This window comes from Neophocaena asiaeorientalis, unplaced genomic scaffold (genome assembly GCF_003031525.2).
Source record: "Neophocaena asiaeorientalis asiaeorientalis breed wild unplaced genomic scaffold, Neophocaena_asiaeorientalis_V1.1 scaffold263, whole genome shotgun sequence".
Classification (NCBI taxonomy): Eukaryota; Metazoa; Chordata; class Mammalia; order Artiodactyla; family Phocoenidae; genus Neophocaena; species Neophocaena asiaeorientalis.
The window spans coordinates 1,015,661-1,033,093 of NW_020175015.1; the positions used below are offsets into that span (position 1 = coordinate 1,015,661).

The window sequence follows — 17,433 nt, forward strand, 5'->3', positions numbered from 1 at the left end:
TATAATCACCGGAGGAGAAAAATCATTCTCCACTGGTAAAATTACTTAAGAAATGGAGAGCAGTATTGCAATCAAATTCACAAATACTGATGGGGGTATGTAAAATGTTCAAGGGTGCCGGACAGTACCTTGAACGGGCCATCCAAGATCATCACTATGGTCTTTCGTGAAACCATTAACGAGCTCTCCAGCCACACATGCATTCAAATACATTCCAGTAGACACTGAGCTCATCAAGAGCAAGACTGTCCTTTCCATCTTTATATCCATGACTTTGCACAGGGTTGGCACAAGTTCGAAGCTCAGGAAATATCTGTCAAATGGAACAAAAAGGACAAATGGCACAGCCTTCGGTCATCAGCTTCACCAGTCAAGCACAATGGCAGCTTTCCATCTTAGTTTGTCTGTTTGTAATATCATAGCAATTAATTAAGCAGCTTTAATCTCTTAAGGGCATTTTTCTTTAAGAGAAAATGAACAAAAAACACAGAAAGCATTAATCACCAATGCTTCCTCCAGGCAAAAATTTAAAGATTAAATTTTAAAAAATAAATGAAGCCACTTAAAAAAGGTTTTCCTGGGAAGCTTCAGCCAAGAAGCCTTCTAAAAAGAGGCAATTACATGAAAGGGGCCAGGGGCTAGATACATAATCCCCAGATCTGACATTAACCCAACAGGCCCAGATGACTTCTTTCAGCAGATACAATCAACGGATCACGAACATGTTCCCAAAGTATCTTTCCCACTTGATAAAAAAAGGGCTGAGAGCCCCCTTAGGGCATTACATTTCTTGGATTACCCATTAGAATGACCTCTACCCTCCAACCTCTCATAACTTCCCCTTTAATAAGAAAAAACACAGAAAGCATATACACAAGGAACAGAGTTAGAAGAACATGGGAAATTTCTATGGTGAATCAGATTCCAGTGACTTGTGAGAAATGTTTGTTTTCTGAGATAGTGTATCTTTCATTCTAGCTCACAAACCCTCCCCATCATTGTTTTCCTTCGTCTTTTTCTCCAAAGAATTCACGTCAACAACTCCACTTGTGACCAACTTCACAATCAAGCAACAGGAGAGGGAAATTTTCCAGAAAGAAGTGTTCAGGTTTTAGTTGTTAAGTATGGGAAGCATCTTAAAATACAGATAATACCTTAGTGGTTTTACCCTCCTCCAAAGCCAAGAAGATTAAAGATTAAGCCTCCTCCCTCCTTAACCTAAACTGCTTTGTCTATATTTGAAGGACTGCTGCTCAGCTGGAAGTTTGGAAACTACAACTGTCAATACCATTCGAGGTTCCACAGTAGGTGGTCAGTAAGCTGGATCCAGCTTTTGGAATACTTGCCTAACAAGAAATTTTCACTCTGCACCTGATGCTAAAACTTGTTGCTACTGCTAAGCAGTTTCTTAAAACGAAAGTATTATTTTGGGGAAATATTTAAAATATATATCTTTTCTATTAAAAATATTTATCTTTTTTCCAAAAACAAAAATCAGTTCCAACTGAAGTGTTTTTCAAATGATTGAAGATATAGAAAAAGGTGACAAGTGGAAAAATAAGTGTCTTTGCTACTACCGATGAGACTAGCCTTCCAATAACATTTACTAAGATCGAAAAGGAACTCCATGAAATGGCAGTAACTGATGTCTTCTCTGAGGGCATTTAGTAAGTCACCCTCCCTGTCTCTACAAACCAGTGCCAGCTCTTCTATCTTGGGCACCAATATGCCCTCCAGCAGCCTTTGGAGGGCGTATGTTGCTGGTAGGACCTAAAACTGAAGTGGTATGAATATAAAGTACTGATGTATATTTTCTAAACAAACATCTGCACGTGTGCACGCACAAACACACAGAACACAGAATACATACATTCAGGTAAGTGACACTCCCCACCAAAGTAGTCACTGAGGAGGTTCCATATATCTCAGTGATTGCCAAAATACTTAAGACATCTTTGGAACTCCTCTTTGGGAACTGTTTATGAGCTGCCCAAGAAAACTGCTCTGACTGCTTTACAGATGCACCTCATTTCTGACTCCAAACCCTCTAGGTAACCTACCTTCTCTTCCAGAAGCTTCAAATAGCTTCTGACTAGTTTCAAACTAAAATTCTCTTTCCTATAACCCCAAAGATTAAAGATTTGCCGAGAAGAAGGGAGGCAAATCTCCTGAGAAGAAGCAAAAGTAGGTGATATAGTAAATCCTTTGTGATCTTGATAAGTGAGTCGTTCTGGATCTTAGCTTCTGCCTTAGTAAGAGGAGGAAGTTGGAATAGATGACCATTAACATCCTTTGCAGTTCGAACATTAGATGTCTAGATGTCTCTAGACTTTGAGGACAGTTCCAGAGATGTTTTCACCAATGGCAACATCATTGGAAAACCTATGCAGCATCCTGCTGAGGCCCCCTGAGGGGAACAACGTACATTGGGATATATAAGATCTGAAAGGTTTGTTAAAACGCCAGTCACATGACTTTATAGTAACAGCTCATACATGCACAGGGAATGCCAGGCCACCTGAGATTCCCTAAAATCGTATCTTAATCCCTACTTTCAATGAGCCCAGATGGGCAGAAGCACCAAGCACCACCAGAGATGCAAAAGACACATGGTGTCAGCTGCTAAGGAAAATAAACCCCAAAGGTCCATGGGACTGAATTTACCAGCTGTATCCAGCTAGATTCCTTGTTTCCACAGTAGGGAGTTTCAGTACTGTTCTTGCCTGACTTCTGGGCCAATTTTCTGGATTTTAGATCAACACTGCAGATAACTCTTGGCCATATGGAGAGTAACAAGGAAGTCCAATTGTAGTTTATCTAACAGAGTGGAACCCCAGGAAAACAGAAGGCTGTACACTGTAGGGATGGGGATAATTGCACAGTATATGTTTACACTTCCAGTCAATCCCAATTATCTGCATGTGGGTTTTGCACCATCAGCATTCAAAGCCCAGCTAGCTTTCTCTAGGCTCCCCTGGTACGTCCTTGGATCGCTGTCCATTATGGCAACCTCTTTAAGTGTGGAAAATCCATGGGATTTGTCGTTGGGAGACCCAGCAGTCAGTCTGGGCTATGCCCTTAGTAGTTGAGAGAACCTGAACATCTGCACTGCAGTTTCATCATCTAAAAATGGGACTAATACCACTTACATGTTAAGTCTCCTGAAAAGACCAAATTAAACAATGACTATGAATGTGGTCTGTCAACTATATAGCATTAATCAAATGTTATTTTTTAAACAAGTAATGTAAATTAACTTTTGTAGAAGCATAAAAACTGATTTAATTAGGAATATTTACTTGCGGCAAGGGTAAGAAGGGGGAACATAATCTTTATGGATCTGCCAAAGAACTACACTGTTCCACTTCTTTGAAAAAAGATGGAACTAATTTTTATCTGCATGGCTGACTTAAAACACCACCTGCTGAAAGAAGTCAGGAGGTCTGTCAGTTTGAGAAGGTGTCCCCTTTTCCTCTACCATTTCTAACCCCAGCCATTGTGCTCCTGAATCTCACCCCAAGCAGGGGCTGCCAGATTTGGCCCAGACGCCCTAAGGGGTGGGGCACTTAGGGGGTGAGGAGCACTTCTGGCCTGGGTCACAGGGAGGCAGAGATGCAGCTTCCTTGGATATATATACTACAAAGGCCCGAGACCTCTCAGAATCATGCTAGACAGTGCTTTGCCATTAAAAGAAACCCAAAGTGAGAACATTCATTTCTTCAGGGTAAATGATCAAGCCCAAAGACCTCTGAAAAATAGGTAACGCTGCTCATCCGGTGCTACTTGGCCCCAGCCATGCTACTGGACCGCAAGAGGTACTGATCCACGCTTCCTTTTCGCCGACTCACAGTCCGCCTTTCATTGTCAAACATGCGCTGCAACTGCAGAGCGAGCTGCCGGTCCTCTTCCTCTTGCTGCAATTTCTGCTCCATCTCTCGCAGTACTGGGTCTGCTGGGGCTAGACCCACCTCACCACTGCTTTGTCGCAGTTTCTTAAGGGAGCCATTTTGTTCCAAGTGCTTGGTCTTACAGCGTCTTTTCCTGCCCCGACGCAAGGAAGGAAGTGGCTCCTCACCTAGGCTGTCTGCCAGAACACCATTAGGCAGATCAAAATGATTCACTGTCTTCAGCTGTTTCTTTGTTTTGAGGACCCCGCCCAAAACACTGTTCTTAGGTAGCACTGAACTAACTGCTGAGATTTTCATAGCTGTTGTTATACAGGTTTTATCTAACTTGGCATCTGGGGATGACCCTGACCCTTCAAACTGCTCTCTCTCCAAAGAAGTCCCACTGGCTCCCACTTTGAGTTCTGAAGAACAGCAGGTTTCTAATGGGATCTCAGTGCTCCTTTTACTGTCACTGCCCTGCTCTGCTTTTGTCTGGCTAGCAGAGGGGAAATAATCAAGGTCAGTGGGGGTAGGTCCTGTATACTCAGAGAGTACTTGCCCACTGGACAGTCTTGTATTTAAAGCCAGAAGTGGCTTCTCCTTGCTAGAATGGGTAACTTCAGTGACGAGTAAGTCTTCCCCTGTTTCTGGAGCCAGGGAGGTGAGGGTGGCTTTCGAAAGGGTCTTTTTGATCTGCCGCTCCTGAAAGATCTGTTCCCACTTTTTGAGGATCCGTGGACTGGCCTCATAAGAAGTCTGCTTCTGCAGGCTTCTGTTTAGGTTGCGGGGTGTTGATTTGATGATGAGGGGACTCAGTACACGGCCATCAGGGAGTCTCTTGGGAGGAGTACATGGTGAGCAGACAATGGGCTTGAAATGGTTTAGTTCTTCGGAGATGCTGTCGTTGCTCTCAGGGCTGATGGAGCGCTCTGGCTTATGCAAGGAAGCCAAGGATGAGAGGGAGCTGAAGGGCAGACGCTTTTCAATGGTTAAGTCAGGGGCTGAGAGGCAGCGGTTGTTTTGGGTGGACAAGAGGACACCAATGATAGGGTTGGAGGCTGGGGTCATGGTTGTGACCTGAAAGAGATTTAAAAGATTACAGATACATACATATATATACATTTTTTTTTCTTCGTAATTCCTTCTTGATGGTAGAGGGATAGAGAGGAAAAGGGTAAGAAAAGGGATAAAGGGTCATATGAGCCTAAGAAATGTGGAAAATCCCTAACCTAGAATGCACCCACCATTTGCAGAAATTCCTACATACTTGAAACAATTAATGAAATTGAAAATTCTGGGTTAAAAAAAACTCATCCAGAACTTTTAAGAAGGTTCTTCTAGTGGCCCTCATTCCACTCATCTGGCTACTAATTCAAACTCTCTTCCTTCACATCTATTTTATAAAATTCTCCAACATAATTAGTATGCCTAGGACCCATTCTGCCTCTTCTCATCTGGAACAGTTTCTCCTGTGGCCGTGCGCAGGACGGGACTGGAGAGCCCCGGAAGCCTGTGTCTGAGGTCTACCTTGGCTTTGCTGGTTGGGGCTGCTCTCAGTCTGCCCTTCACTCTGTCCTGACCAGTGTCACTGCAGCTCTGACTCCTTTCCATCTTGGAATTTAGGTTCCTAAAAGAGAATAAATAAAAGACAAGTAGTCAAAAGTAGCCCATGATTGCTAAGGAAAAAGAAAGACAATCTCTTCTGTGCTTTCAAAGCCATGCAGCTACAATAGAAAATGAATTCATTTATTAACAAAATACATTCTAAGAACAAATCCTGTCCAAAGAGAGAGGGAGTTCTCCAGAGAGGACATCTGGTTTAAGCCTTTGTTTCCAAACTCAGATCCTGCCTAAGTAACGCAAGACCAATGGCTATTTCACTCATGCTTAGAGAGATGTAGGGACACCTCACCTTCCTTAATAGGGTGGATACAGTATTAAATCACCTTTACAAACAATACATTTTTTTCCTTTGATTAGGCCCAAACCTCTCCTCAAGCAATCTAAATCAGCCATGAAACAAGTATTTAAGTACTTATACAATGCATAGCAATGCACTAGATTCCTATGCAAGGAGTAAAAATTAAATATAGTCTCTCCCTTAATCCATTACATTTGAGCTTCCAGAGGCCTACATCCTTTGGAATTAAGGTTTCAAGAACACATGACTTTTCTTTTTTTGTCTTACGCACGCATTACATTATGACCTTACAATGCAAACCAAAAACCAAAGTACCTGTATTATAATATTAATCTTACTGTGTAAGAATTATGTACAGATGACTGTCACCTGCCCCAGAGACTGTAAGTAGGGATTCTTGACTATCTTATTACTCATCTTTGTTTTCTACTCCCCAACTCTTGCCTAATACATGTCTGGTGAGACTAATGCTTTTACAAATGTTTGCAAGAGATATTTTACCTGTGATACAACTCTACTCTATAAGCATTTAACAAACACTTACTATATGCCAGTCACTGATGAGCACTATCTGGGCGCTGGAAATACAGAAAAGAATGAGGTACAGTCTAGGTCTTCAAGGAATCAGAGTCCAGTGAAGCAGAAAAATAATTCAATACAATACAGTGAAATGGTACAACAAAAAAATTATGCCTAAGAATGGCATAAAAGAGAGTGTTATTAATTACCTGGGATGGAGTGAGAGCAGGGTTGCAAAAGCCTTCCTACGGCATATGTATTTTGAAGGATAAATAAGAATTTGCCAGAAGGCAAGATGGACACATAGCCATGTAGAGGATCCCAAACAGAAATTATTTCCTTGAGTGATTCTATTTAGCTCTGGAATGGAATAATCATATCTACTCTTTGGAGCAAAAGATTTAAAATTTTACTATGACAGATTAGTTCAGAGAAAACTTATAAAGGAGGCAATAAGGTACATTCCCAGAGTTCCTCTCCTCTCCCTACATCTCTAGTGAAGGCCTAGCCTACCTATTCCAGCATTTCTGTGTTACTCCTCCCATTCAAACCCCTCTCATCCTATGTCTCATAGCCACATCACCTTGTTAGATGGCTCCAATTTGATGAACTAATCTATGCTATGGTATTAATAGGAAAAAATGATGGCCAACCTGTATCACATGTTTGCATTTTACCAAGAAAATTCAACACTGAACCAAAAAATAAAAATAATGTGAGAGTTGTACCATCTGGTGGGAGGTATATTTTGGAGCAAGAAGGAAACTTCAACATTACCCTATAAAGGCAGCTGCTTACAAGTCAGCTTGGTTTGTATTTTACCTAGAATAATACTGAAATTCATTTGCATTCCCAGAACTCACAAAAACTGTCAGTGGTGCAAGTTACCCAAAAGTAAGCTGTGCAGTATATTAAAATGCTGGGGTGAATAACATTTACTTCGGGTCAAGAGGAATGGATACAGAGCTGAAAGAGACAGCATTACTATGTCAAATATGTGACTTGTTTCGCATGATTCCATTGGAGAAACAAGTACAAACTTAAAGGAAAAGGTTTCCTGATCAACATAAGAAAGCACTTTATAACTTTCAATAGTAAGAGCAGTTCGATGATATCTGCCTTGGGAAGTACTAAGCTCCATGTCATTAGAGGTGTTCAAACTGAGGCTGGATCTATACTTTAACAAACATTCCAAAATTTAAAATTAGCTTAATATATATACTTTTTTTTTTTTTTTTCCCCGCGGTACGTGGGCCTCTCACCGTTGTGGCTTCTCCCGTTGCAGAGCCCAGGCTCTGGACGCGCAGGCTCAGCGGCCATGGCTCACAGGCCCAGCCGCTCCGCGGCATGTGGGATCTTCCCAGACCGGGGCACGAACCCGTGTCCCCTGCATCAGCAGGCGGACTCTCAACCACTGCGCCACCAGGGAAGCCCAATGTATATACTTTTTAAAAAACAGGCTATGCATCCATTTTGTCAGCAATAAGAGTCAAATTTAAAGACACTGGCGACATGCCCAAGTTATCTGATGTACAAACGACAACTACTTGTTGCTGGGGAGAACTTCTTAACATGCCCTCTAAACTCTGTTTTGGTGAAAGAAAAGGCCCAGGGAAGAAACTCACACTTGCAGCACTCAAGCACACAACAAGGACACCTAAATAGTTTCTGACAATCTAAAATCTTTTGGGTAAACCTCAGTATGGCTGAAACCATCATTGTCTCTTCCATTCATTTGATTAGCAGACTTTACTGAGCACCAACTCTGTGCAAAGCACTTGAGACAGGTTGATGAAAAGATAATTTTGACCCACAGAAGCATCCAGTCACGGAAGTTCACCACAACATACCACAAAGGGGCTTTAGAGAGCAGTAATTATACAACTACACTCTTCGTTTTCTTTTAAAAGTTTCATAGTTTTATCTCTTACAATTAGGTATCTAAACCAGTTTGACTCAATTTTTGTACATGGTGTGAAGTTGGAGTCCAACTTCATTCTTTAGCATGTGGATATCAAGTAGTCTCAGCACCATATGTGAAGAGACTCTTCTTTCCTCCACTGAATGGTCTTGGCACCATTACTGACAATCAACTGACCATAGATGTATGGGTTTATTTCTGGACTCTCAATTCTATTCCACTGATTGATATATCTTCCCTTATTTCAGAACCATACTATTGATTTCTGTAGCTTTGCAGTAAGTTTTGAAATCAGGAAGTGTGAGTCCTCCACCTTTGTTCTTTTTCAGGATTGTTTTAGCTATTTGGGATCCTTTGCAATTCCATATGTGAATTTCAGGGTCAGCTTATTCATTTCTGTGAAAAAAGAGATTGCAATTTAAATACGTATTGTAATGAATGTGTAAAAATCAAATTGGGAAGTATTGCCATATTAACAATATTAAGTCTTCTAATCCATGAGCACAGAAAATCTTTTCATTTCTTAAAGTTTTTAATTTCTTTCAACAATGTTTTCTAGTGTTTAGTGTACGTGTCTTGCACCTCCTTGGTTAAATTTATTCATAACTATTCTGAGTTTTTTTGTTTTTTGAATTTTATTTATTTTTTTATACAGCAGGTTCTTATTAGTCATCAATTTTATACACATCAGTGTATATATGTCAATCCCAATTGCCCAATTCATCACACCATCACTCCCACCACCCCCCGTTGCTTTCCCCCCTTGGTGTCCATACGTTTTTTCTCTACATCTGTGTTTCTATTTCTGCCCTGCAAACTGGTTCATCTGTACCATTTTTCTAGGTTCCACATATATGTGCTAATATACAATATTTGCTTTTCTCTTTCTGGCTTACTTCACTCTGAATGACAGTCTCTAGATCAATCCACGTCTCTACAAATGACCCAATTTCGTTCTTTTTTATGGCTGAGTAATATTCCATTATATATATGTACCACATCTTCTTTATCCATTCACCTGTCGATGGGCATTTAGGTTGTTTCCATGACCTGGCTATTGTAAATAGTGCTGCAATGAACATTAGGGTGCATGTGTCTTTTTGAATTATAGTTTTCTCTGTGTATAGGCCCAGTAGTGGGATTGCTGGATCATATGGTAATTCAATTTTTCATTTTTAAGGAACCTCCATACTGTTCTCCATAGTGGCTGTATCAATTTATACCCACCAACAGTGCAAGAGGGTTCCCATTTCTCCACACCCTCTCCAGAATTTGTTGTTTGTAGAATTTCTGATGATGCCCATTCTAACTAGTGTGAGGTGATGCCTCATTGTAGTTTTGATTTGCATTTCTCTAATAATTAGTGATGTTGAGCAGCTTTTCATGTGCTTCTTGGCCAACTGTATGTCTTCTTTGGAGAAATGTCTACTTAGGTCTTCTGCCCATTTTTGGATTGGGTTGCTTGTTTTTTTAATATTGATGTGCATGAGCTGTTTATATATTTTGGAGATTAATCCTTTGTCCATTGATTCATTTGCAAATATTTTCTCCCATTCTGAGGGTTGTCTTTTCATCTTGTTTATGGTTTCCTTTGCTGTGCAAAAGCTTTGAAGTTTCATTAGGTCCCATTTGTTTATTTCTGTTTTTATTTCCATTTCTCTAGGAGGTGGATCAAAAAAGACCTTGCTGTGATTTATGTCAAAGAGTGTTCTTCCTATGTTTTCCTCTAAGAATTTTATAGGGCCCAGTCTTACATTTAGGTCTCTAATCCATTCTGAGTTTATTTTTGTGTATGGTGTTAGTGAGTGTTCTAATTTCATTCTTTTACATGTAGCTGTCCAGTTTTCCCAGCACCACTTATTGAAGAGACTGTCTTTTCTCCATTGTATATCCTTGGCTCCTTTGTCATATTAGTTGAGCATAGGTGTGTGGATTTATCTCTGGGCTTTCTATCCTGTTCCATTGATCTATGTTTCTGTTTTTGTGCCAGTACCTTATTGTCTTGATTACTATAGTTTTGTAGTATAGTCTGAAGTCAGGGAGTCTGATCCCTCCAGCTCCGTGTTTTTCCCTCACGACTGCTTTGGCTATTTGGGGTCTTTTGTGTTTCCATACAAATTTTAAGATTTATTCTGCTCTGATCTTTATGATTTCTTTCCTTCTGCTAACTTTGGGTTTTGTTTGTTCTTCTTTCTCTATGTCCTTTAGGTGTAAGGTTAGAGTGTTTGAGATTTTTCTTGTTTCTTGAGGTAGGGTTGTATAGCTATAAACTTCCCTCTTAGAAAGGCTTTTGCTGCATCCCAGAGGTTTTGGATCGTCGTGTTTTCATTGTCATTTGTCTCTAGGTATGTTTTGATTTCCTCTTTGATTTCTTCATTGATCTCCTGGTTATTTAGTAACGTATTGTTTAGCCTCTGTGTGTCTGTGTTTTTTACCTTTTTTTCCCCTGTAATTCATTTCTAATCCCATACCATTGTGGTCAGAAAAGATACTTGATATGATTTCACTTTTCTTAAATTTACTGTGGCTTGATCTGTGACCCAAGACGTGATCTATCCTGGAGAATGTTCCGTGCGCACTTGAGAAGAAAGTGTAATCTGCTGTCTTGGGATCGAATGTCCTATGAACATCAATTAAATCTATCTGGTCTATTGTGTCATTTAAAGCTTCTGTTGCCTTATTTATTTTCATTTTGGATGATCTGTCCATTGGCGTAAGTGAGGTGTTAAAGTCCCCCACTATTATTGTGTTACTGTCGATTTCCTCTTTTAGAGCTGTTAGCAGTTGCCTTATGTATTGAGGTGCTCCTATGTTGGGTGCATATATATTTATAATTGTTATATCTTCTTCTTGGATTGATCCCTTGATCATTATGTAGTGTCCTTCCTTGTCTCTTGTAACATTTTTTATTTTAAAGTCTATTTTATCTGATATGAGTATTGCTAATCCAGCTTTCTTTTGATTTCCATTTGCATGGAGTATCTTTCTCCATCTCCTCACTTTCAGTCTGTATGTGTCCCTATGTCTGAAGCGGGTCTCTTGTAGACAGCAAATATATGGGTCTTTTTTTGGTAACCATTCAGCAATCTCTGTCTTTTGGTTGGAACACTTAATCCATTCACGTTTAAGGTAATTTTTGATATGTATGTTCCTATGACCATTTTAATTGTTTTGGGTTTGTTTTTATAGGTTCTTTTCTTCTCTTGTGTTTCCCACTTAGAGAAGTTTCTTTAGCATTTGTTGTAGAGCTGGTTTGGAGTTGCTCAATTCTCTTAGCTTTTGCTTGTCTGTAAAGCTTTTGATTTCTCCATCAAATCTGAGTGAGATCCTTACCGGGTAGAGTAATCTTGGTTGTAGGTTCTTCCCTTTCATCATTTTAAGTATATCATGCCACTCCCTTCTGGCTTGTAGAGTTTCTGCTGAGAAATCAGCTGTTAACCTTATGGGAGTTCCCTTGTATGTTATTTGTCATTTTTCTTTTGCTGCTTTGAATAATTTCTCTTTGTCTTTAATTTTTGCCAATTTGATTACTATGTGTCTTGGCATGTTTCTCCTTGGGTTTATCCTGTATGGGACTCTCAGCACTTCCTGGACTTGGGTGGCTATTTCCTTTCCCATGTTAGGGAAGTTTTCGACTATAACCTCTTCAAATATTTTCTCGGGTTCTTTCTCTCTCTCTTCTCCTTCTGAGACCCCTATAATGCGAATGTTGTTGCATTTAATGTTGTACTAGAGGTCTCTTAGGCTGTCTTCATTTCTTTTCATTCTTTTTTCTTTATTCTGTTCTGCAGCAGTGAATTCCACTATTCTGTCTTCCAGGTCACTTATCCTTTCTTCTGCCTCAGTTATTCTGCTATTGATTCCTTCTAGTGTAGTTTTCATTTCAGTTATTGTATTGTTCATCTGTTTGTTCTTTAATTCTTCTAGGTCTTTTTTAAACATTTCTTGCAACTTCTCGATCTTTGCCTCCATTCTTTTTCCAACGTCCTGGATCATCTTCACTATCATTATTCTGAATTCTTCCTCTGGAAGGTTGCCTATCTCCACTTCATTTAGTTTTTTTTCTGGGGTTTTATCTTGTTCCTTCAGCTGGTACATAGCCCTCTGCATTTTCATCTTGTCTATCTTTCCGTGAATGTGGTGTTTGTTCCACAGGCTGCAGGATTGTAGTTCTTCTTTCTTCTGCTGTCTGCCCTCTGGTGGATGAGGCTATCTAAGAGGCTTGTGCAAGTCCACTCTATGACTTTTGATTGGAGAATTTAATCCATTTACATTTAGAGTGATTATTGATAAGTAAGGATTTACTAGTGCCATCTTAGTCATTGTTTTCTAGCTGTTTCGTAGTTCTCTTGTGCCTTAATCCCTCTCTTGTGGCCTTCCTTTGTGAACTGGTGATTTTCTATAGAGGTACGCTTTGATTCCCTTTTTATTTTATGTGAATCCACTGTAGGTTTTTGCTTTTTGACTATCATGAGGCTTACATAAAACATCTTATAGATATGAGTCTATTTTATGCTTGATAACAACTTAACTTCGATTGCATACAAAACTTTACCCTTTTACTCTCCTCCATTTTGTTTCTAATGTCACAAAACATTTCAATGTCACAAAACACTTGATGTCTTTTTATACTGTGTAGTCATTAACAAATTAGTGTAGCTATCGTTATTTTTAATACTCTTGTCCTTTTAACATTTATACTAGAGTTAAGTGGTCAACATATCACCTTGTTAACATTATTAAAGTATTCTTAATTTGACTATATACTTACCTTTACCAGAGTGTTTTATATTTTCATATCTTTTCATGTTACTAATTAGTATAATTTTGTTTCAGCCTGAAGAACTCCTTTCAGCATTTCTTGTAAGGTAGGTCTAGTGGTGATGAACTCCCTCAGCTTTTGTGTGTCTGGGAAAGTCTTTACCTCTCCTTCATATATGAAGTACAACTTTACTAGATAGAGTATTTCGGCTGGCAGGTTTTTTTTTTTTCCTTTCAGTGCTCTGAATATATCATCCTACTCCTCTGGACTGTATCGTTTCTGTTGAGAATTCTACTGATAGCCTTATGTGAGTTCCCTTGTAAGTTATAATCCTTTTCTCTTGCTGCTTTTAAGATGCTCACTTTGTCTTTTATATTTGACAGTTTTATCATAATGTGTCTGTTGAGCCATACCCTGTATGCCTGTAAGCCCTGTACTTGCCCAGCCTCAAGACGGAAGAAAGAGCCCAGAGTAAGCAACAGGGACATCAATAGTTTAATGGGATTAAACAGAGATCTCACATGTCTGAAGCAAGGTCCTGGAGTGACACTCCACTGTGTGCAGCAGACAGTGGGCAAGACATGGCAGTGGTCTTCACTACCAGGGGGAGAGGAAGTTTACCAGTTATAGGGGGAATTGATGTCAGGTTGGCTCATCAGTTACCAGGGCACGAGCAGAGGAGCACGCCCCTTACTGCCCCTTTGATAAGCTATCATGGTGGAGATGTTCTGATCTAAAGATTAGAACAATCACTAGATGGGGAGGGGGGAGGGGGTACAAGTATATAGGCATTTACTGATTAGGCTCTATGATTAAGAGGGAAGGTCAGTTATGTGAGTAGGATGTAGGTGAAGCAGGGACTGGTTGAGCAGGGGATGTACAGAAGGCAAGAGAACAGCCATCTTGGGTGGCCTGATAATACAGTGTCTTGGAGAGAATGGCTTTAAGTTGAGTTTGTTTGGTGACCTATGAGCTTCACAAACTTAGATATCCAAATCTCTCCCCAGATTTGGGAAGTTCTCAGCTCTTATTAATTAATTAATTTATTTTTACATCTTTATTGGAGTATAATTGCTTTACAGTGTTGTGTTAGTTTCTACTGTACAACAAAGAGAGTCAGCTATACATATACATATATCCCCATATCTTGTAGCTCACTGAGCTTCCTTAAAACAGCTAATTTGAAGTCTTTGTTGGATAAATCACAGACCTCCATGTTTTTGGGGATCCAATACTGGAAGACTGTTGTGATCTTTTGATGCTGTCATGTTTCCTTGATTTTTCATGTTCCTTGACATTTTGCATTGCTGTCCTCACATTTGAAGTAGCAGTCACCTCCTCCGAACTTTACTAACTGCCTTCAGGAGAGAAAAACCTTCCAACAGCTCTGGTAGGGATGCTGGTATTTTCTCAGATCTTCTATGGATACCCCAGCTCCTTGCTTTCTCCCTCTGTGGCAAAATTCTCAAGCTTGTATGCCTCCTCTTGATCCTCCAACATACCAGGCCGAAAGCTGACAGCCTCCATTTTGTTTTCCCAAGGGTGGCAGTAAAGCTCATTTGTGATCTCTCCCTTGCCCACAGATTCTAGCTGGCTTTCTACACATGCTTACTGGCCATATGCCAAAACTCGCTCACTGCCACTGGGAGCATGCACAGGGAACTGGCCACAGAGTGGAAGCATGTGTGAATGAGGCATGTGGAGCGATGGGAGTGCCCATGGGCCAGTTGGGAGGATCCATAGGTGAGGCTTCCCCAGTGACTTGTGGGTGGAGTCTATAACGTAGTTAGTAAGATCCTCATCCCTTTAATGCCCTCTGAGAGCCCTATCTGCTGCTTTCCCAGACTCTTCCTTCCCCTAGGTCATGTAGATCATAATTCAATACTCTGGTTGAGGCAGGAGAGAAATGGGCTTCCTATAAAGTTGAAGAAGCCAGGTGTTCACTCACACTCTCTTACTTTCTCCCACAGGGGCAATTACCAGCCAGGAAAATCTCTCTTGAACCTGAGTTCTGCTGCCCTGGGTAGGGGTGATGCAGGTTAAGTCAAAGTGTTTCTCTTACCCTCTCTAATGTATCAAAGCTTGTACTTTTTTTCCCTCCAATGGTGTGCTGGAATATAGATTCATAAAGGATATTGGTCTGTAGTTTTCTTTTCTTGTTATGTCTGCATATGGCTTTGGTATCAGGGTAATACTGGCTTCAAAGAATGAATGAATCGGGAAGTATTCACTCCTCTTCTAATTTTTGAAAGAGTTTGAGAAACATTCATGTTGATTCTTTTTTAAATGTTTGGTAGTAACACCAGTGAAGCCATCTGGTCTTGGGCTTTTCTTTGCCAGATGTTTTTTGATTACTGGTTCAACCTTTTCACTTGTTATAGGTCTATTCAGATTTTCAATTTCTTCTTGAATCAGTTAGGTATTTTGTCTCTAGCCAGGTATACAGTATTATTCAAGTCTTCTATATCCTTTGTTTATCTTTCACCTGTATAGTCTACCCATCATTGAAAGTGGTGTTAAAGTCTCCAACTATTAATATTAAAATGTCTATTATTCCCCTTAATTTTGTCAGTTTTTGCTTCACATATTTTATGGACCCATAATTAGGTGTACATGTGTTTACAGCTGTTATATCTTCTTTGCGGACTGACCCTTTTAGAATTATACAATGCCTCTCTTTGTCTCTTGTAATAATTTTTGTCCTAAAGTCTACGTTGTCTCATATTGTATAGCTATTCTAGTTCTCTCTTGGTCACTGTTTACATTTTTCACTTTCAACCTACTTCTGTCTCTGGATCTAAAGTGAGTCTCATCATATATTTGGACTATACTGTTTTTAAATCCATTCTGCCAATCTCTGCCTTTTAATTGGAGAGTTTAATTCATTTACATTTAATGTAATTACTGATAAGGAAGGACTTCTGCAATTTTCTCTTTATTTTCTATATGTCTTGTTCCACAATGTCTACATTAATGCCTTCTTTTGTGTTAGATATCTCCTACTATACCATTTTGATTTCCTTCTTATTTCTTTAACTATGTATGTTTTAGTTATTTTCTTAGTGGTTGCCCTGGGGAATTACAATTAACACCTTAATTGAAAACAATATATTTCAAATTAATACCAACTCAATTTCAATAGCATACATAAACTTCGTTCCTATATAACTATATTCCCCCAATGTTGTTATTGTCACATGAAGAGTCACAAAATTCATGAATGTGAAAATATCGTGTAAACCATCAACATAATATATAGATATTATTATTGTAGTATTTGGTCAGGTTAAGAGGCTTCAATGCTGGCTGAGAATCATCAGCAGTAAACTTGATAATGTTCCTAAGATTTAAGAGCTCAAATAATACCTTTGCTAAAAAATAGAGGAAGTAACTACTCCTCCCACCTTTGTGCACATCCATTTCTATATTCCTAAACCCTCACACAGTGCCTGGCACACAGTGGATATATTCAATAAATTTCTTATAAGTGAATAAAAATATATACAGAAATGCCTACAACATCCTTAAGGAAAGGAAAGAAAACTTCATCATTTATTAGGAATCTATTATCTGTCAGGCATTGTGTGTTTTAAATATACTGTACCTCATTTAATCCATATAGAAACCCTATAAATCAGCATCTTCAATTTACAGACAAAGAACTGAAGGCAGTGATTTTTCCAGGTCACACAGCTGAAGCCAAAGTTTAAACCTGTATCTCCAAGACTCTAAGGCCTGTGCTCTTTCTACCACAGCATACTGATCTTACATTCTACTCTACTCTGCCACAGAATAGACCCAGCACGTCTAGAGAAGATCTCTCTTCCAAACACATAATGAAGTCATAAACAAGAGACAGCAGCATTGTCTGAAAGGCAACTAGCTTAAAATTTCCACTGCCAAGGGACCAGATGGTTTCTGGGATTTCTAGTTAACCTAAAAATACCCACAACCACAATGCATCTGACTTACAAACAAAGAAAAGGAGGAGCAGCCAGTATAAACATGCAGCTGGAAAGCCAGAAGATTTAATGCTTATAAAGCACTGCTTAAAGGGTTTTCAAATGGTATTACATGATATAAAACATTAGATAGCTCATGTTATTAACTGCTCACTCATCACTCTCTCTGTCTCTCAAATACCCATACCACCTTAGTTTTTTAATCAAACTCTCAGGTCTGGCAGAGCTGAGTTCCACCAAGAGGCTGAAGGTCAGAGAGGATCCTCCTCCAAGCCCCTAGCCTGGGTGTGTGAGGCCTCCCACCCCCACACACATACTTGAATAAAAGCAGCAGCTTCCTTAGGCCTAGCTGTAGCTGCCATGCACCCAGAAATGGGTAACATTTTGTTACAATCCTTCCCTTGTATATTTATTGTTGGGTTATCTGCCTTGTGTATACTAGCATTCTTTGTTTTTTACTA

At 39.6% G+C, this 17,433-nt stretch overlaps 1 protein-coding gene across 1 annotated transcript in view; it reads right to left on the minus strand.

Moving 5' to 3' along the window:
* Positions 1 to 233: 233 nt before the first annotated feature.
* Positions 234 to 17,433, minus strand: part of RNF169 (ring finger protein 169) — an 83,593-nt gene continuing 66,393 nt past the window's right edge. Inside the window, 2 exon segments of the mRNA XM_024762007.1 lie at positions 234 to 4,964; positions 5,415 to 5,514. Coding sequence (XP_024617775.1) covers positions 3,780 to 4,964; positions 5,415 to 5,514 — 1,285 coding nt within the window. The 3' untranslated portion in view covers positions 234 to 3,779.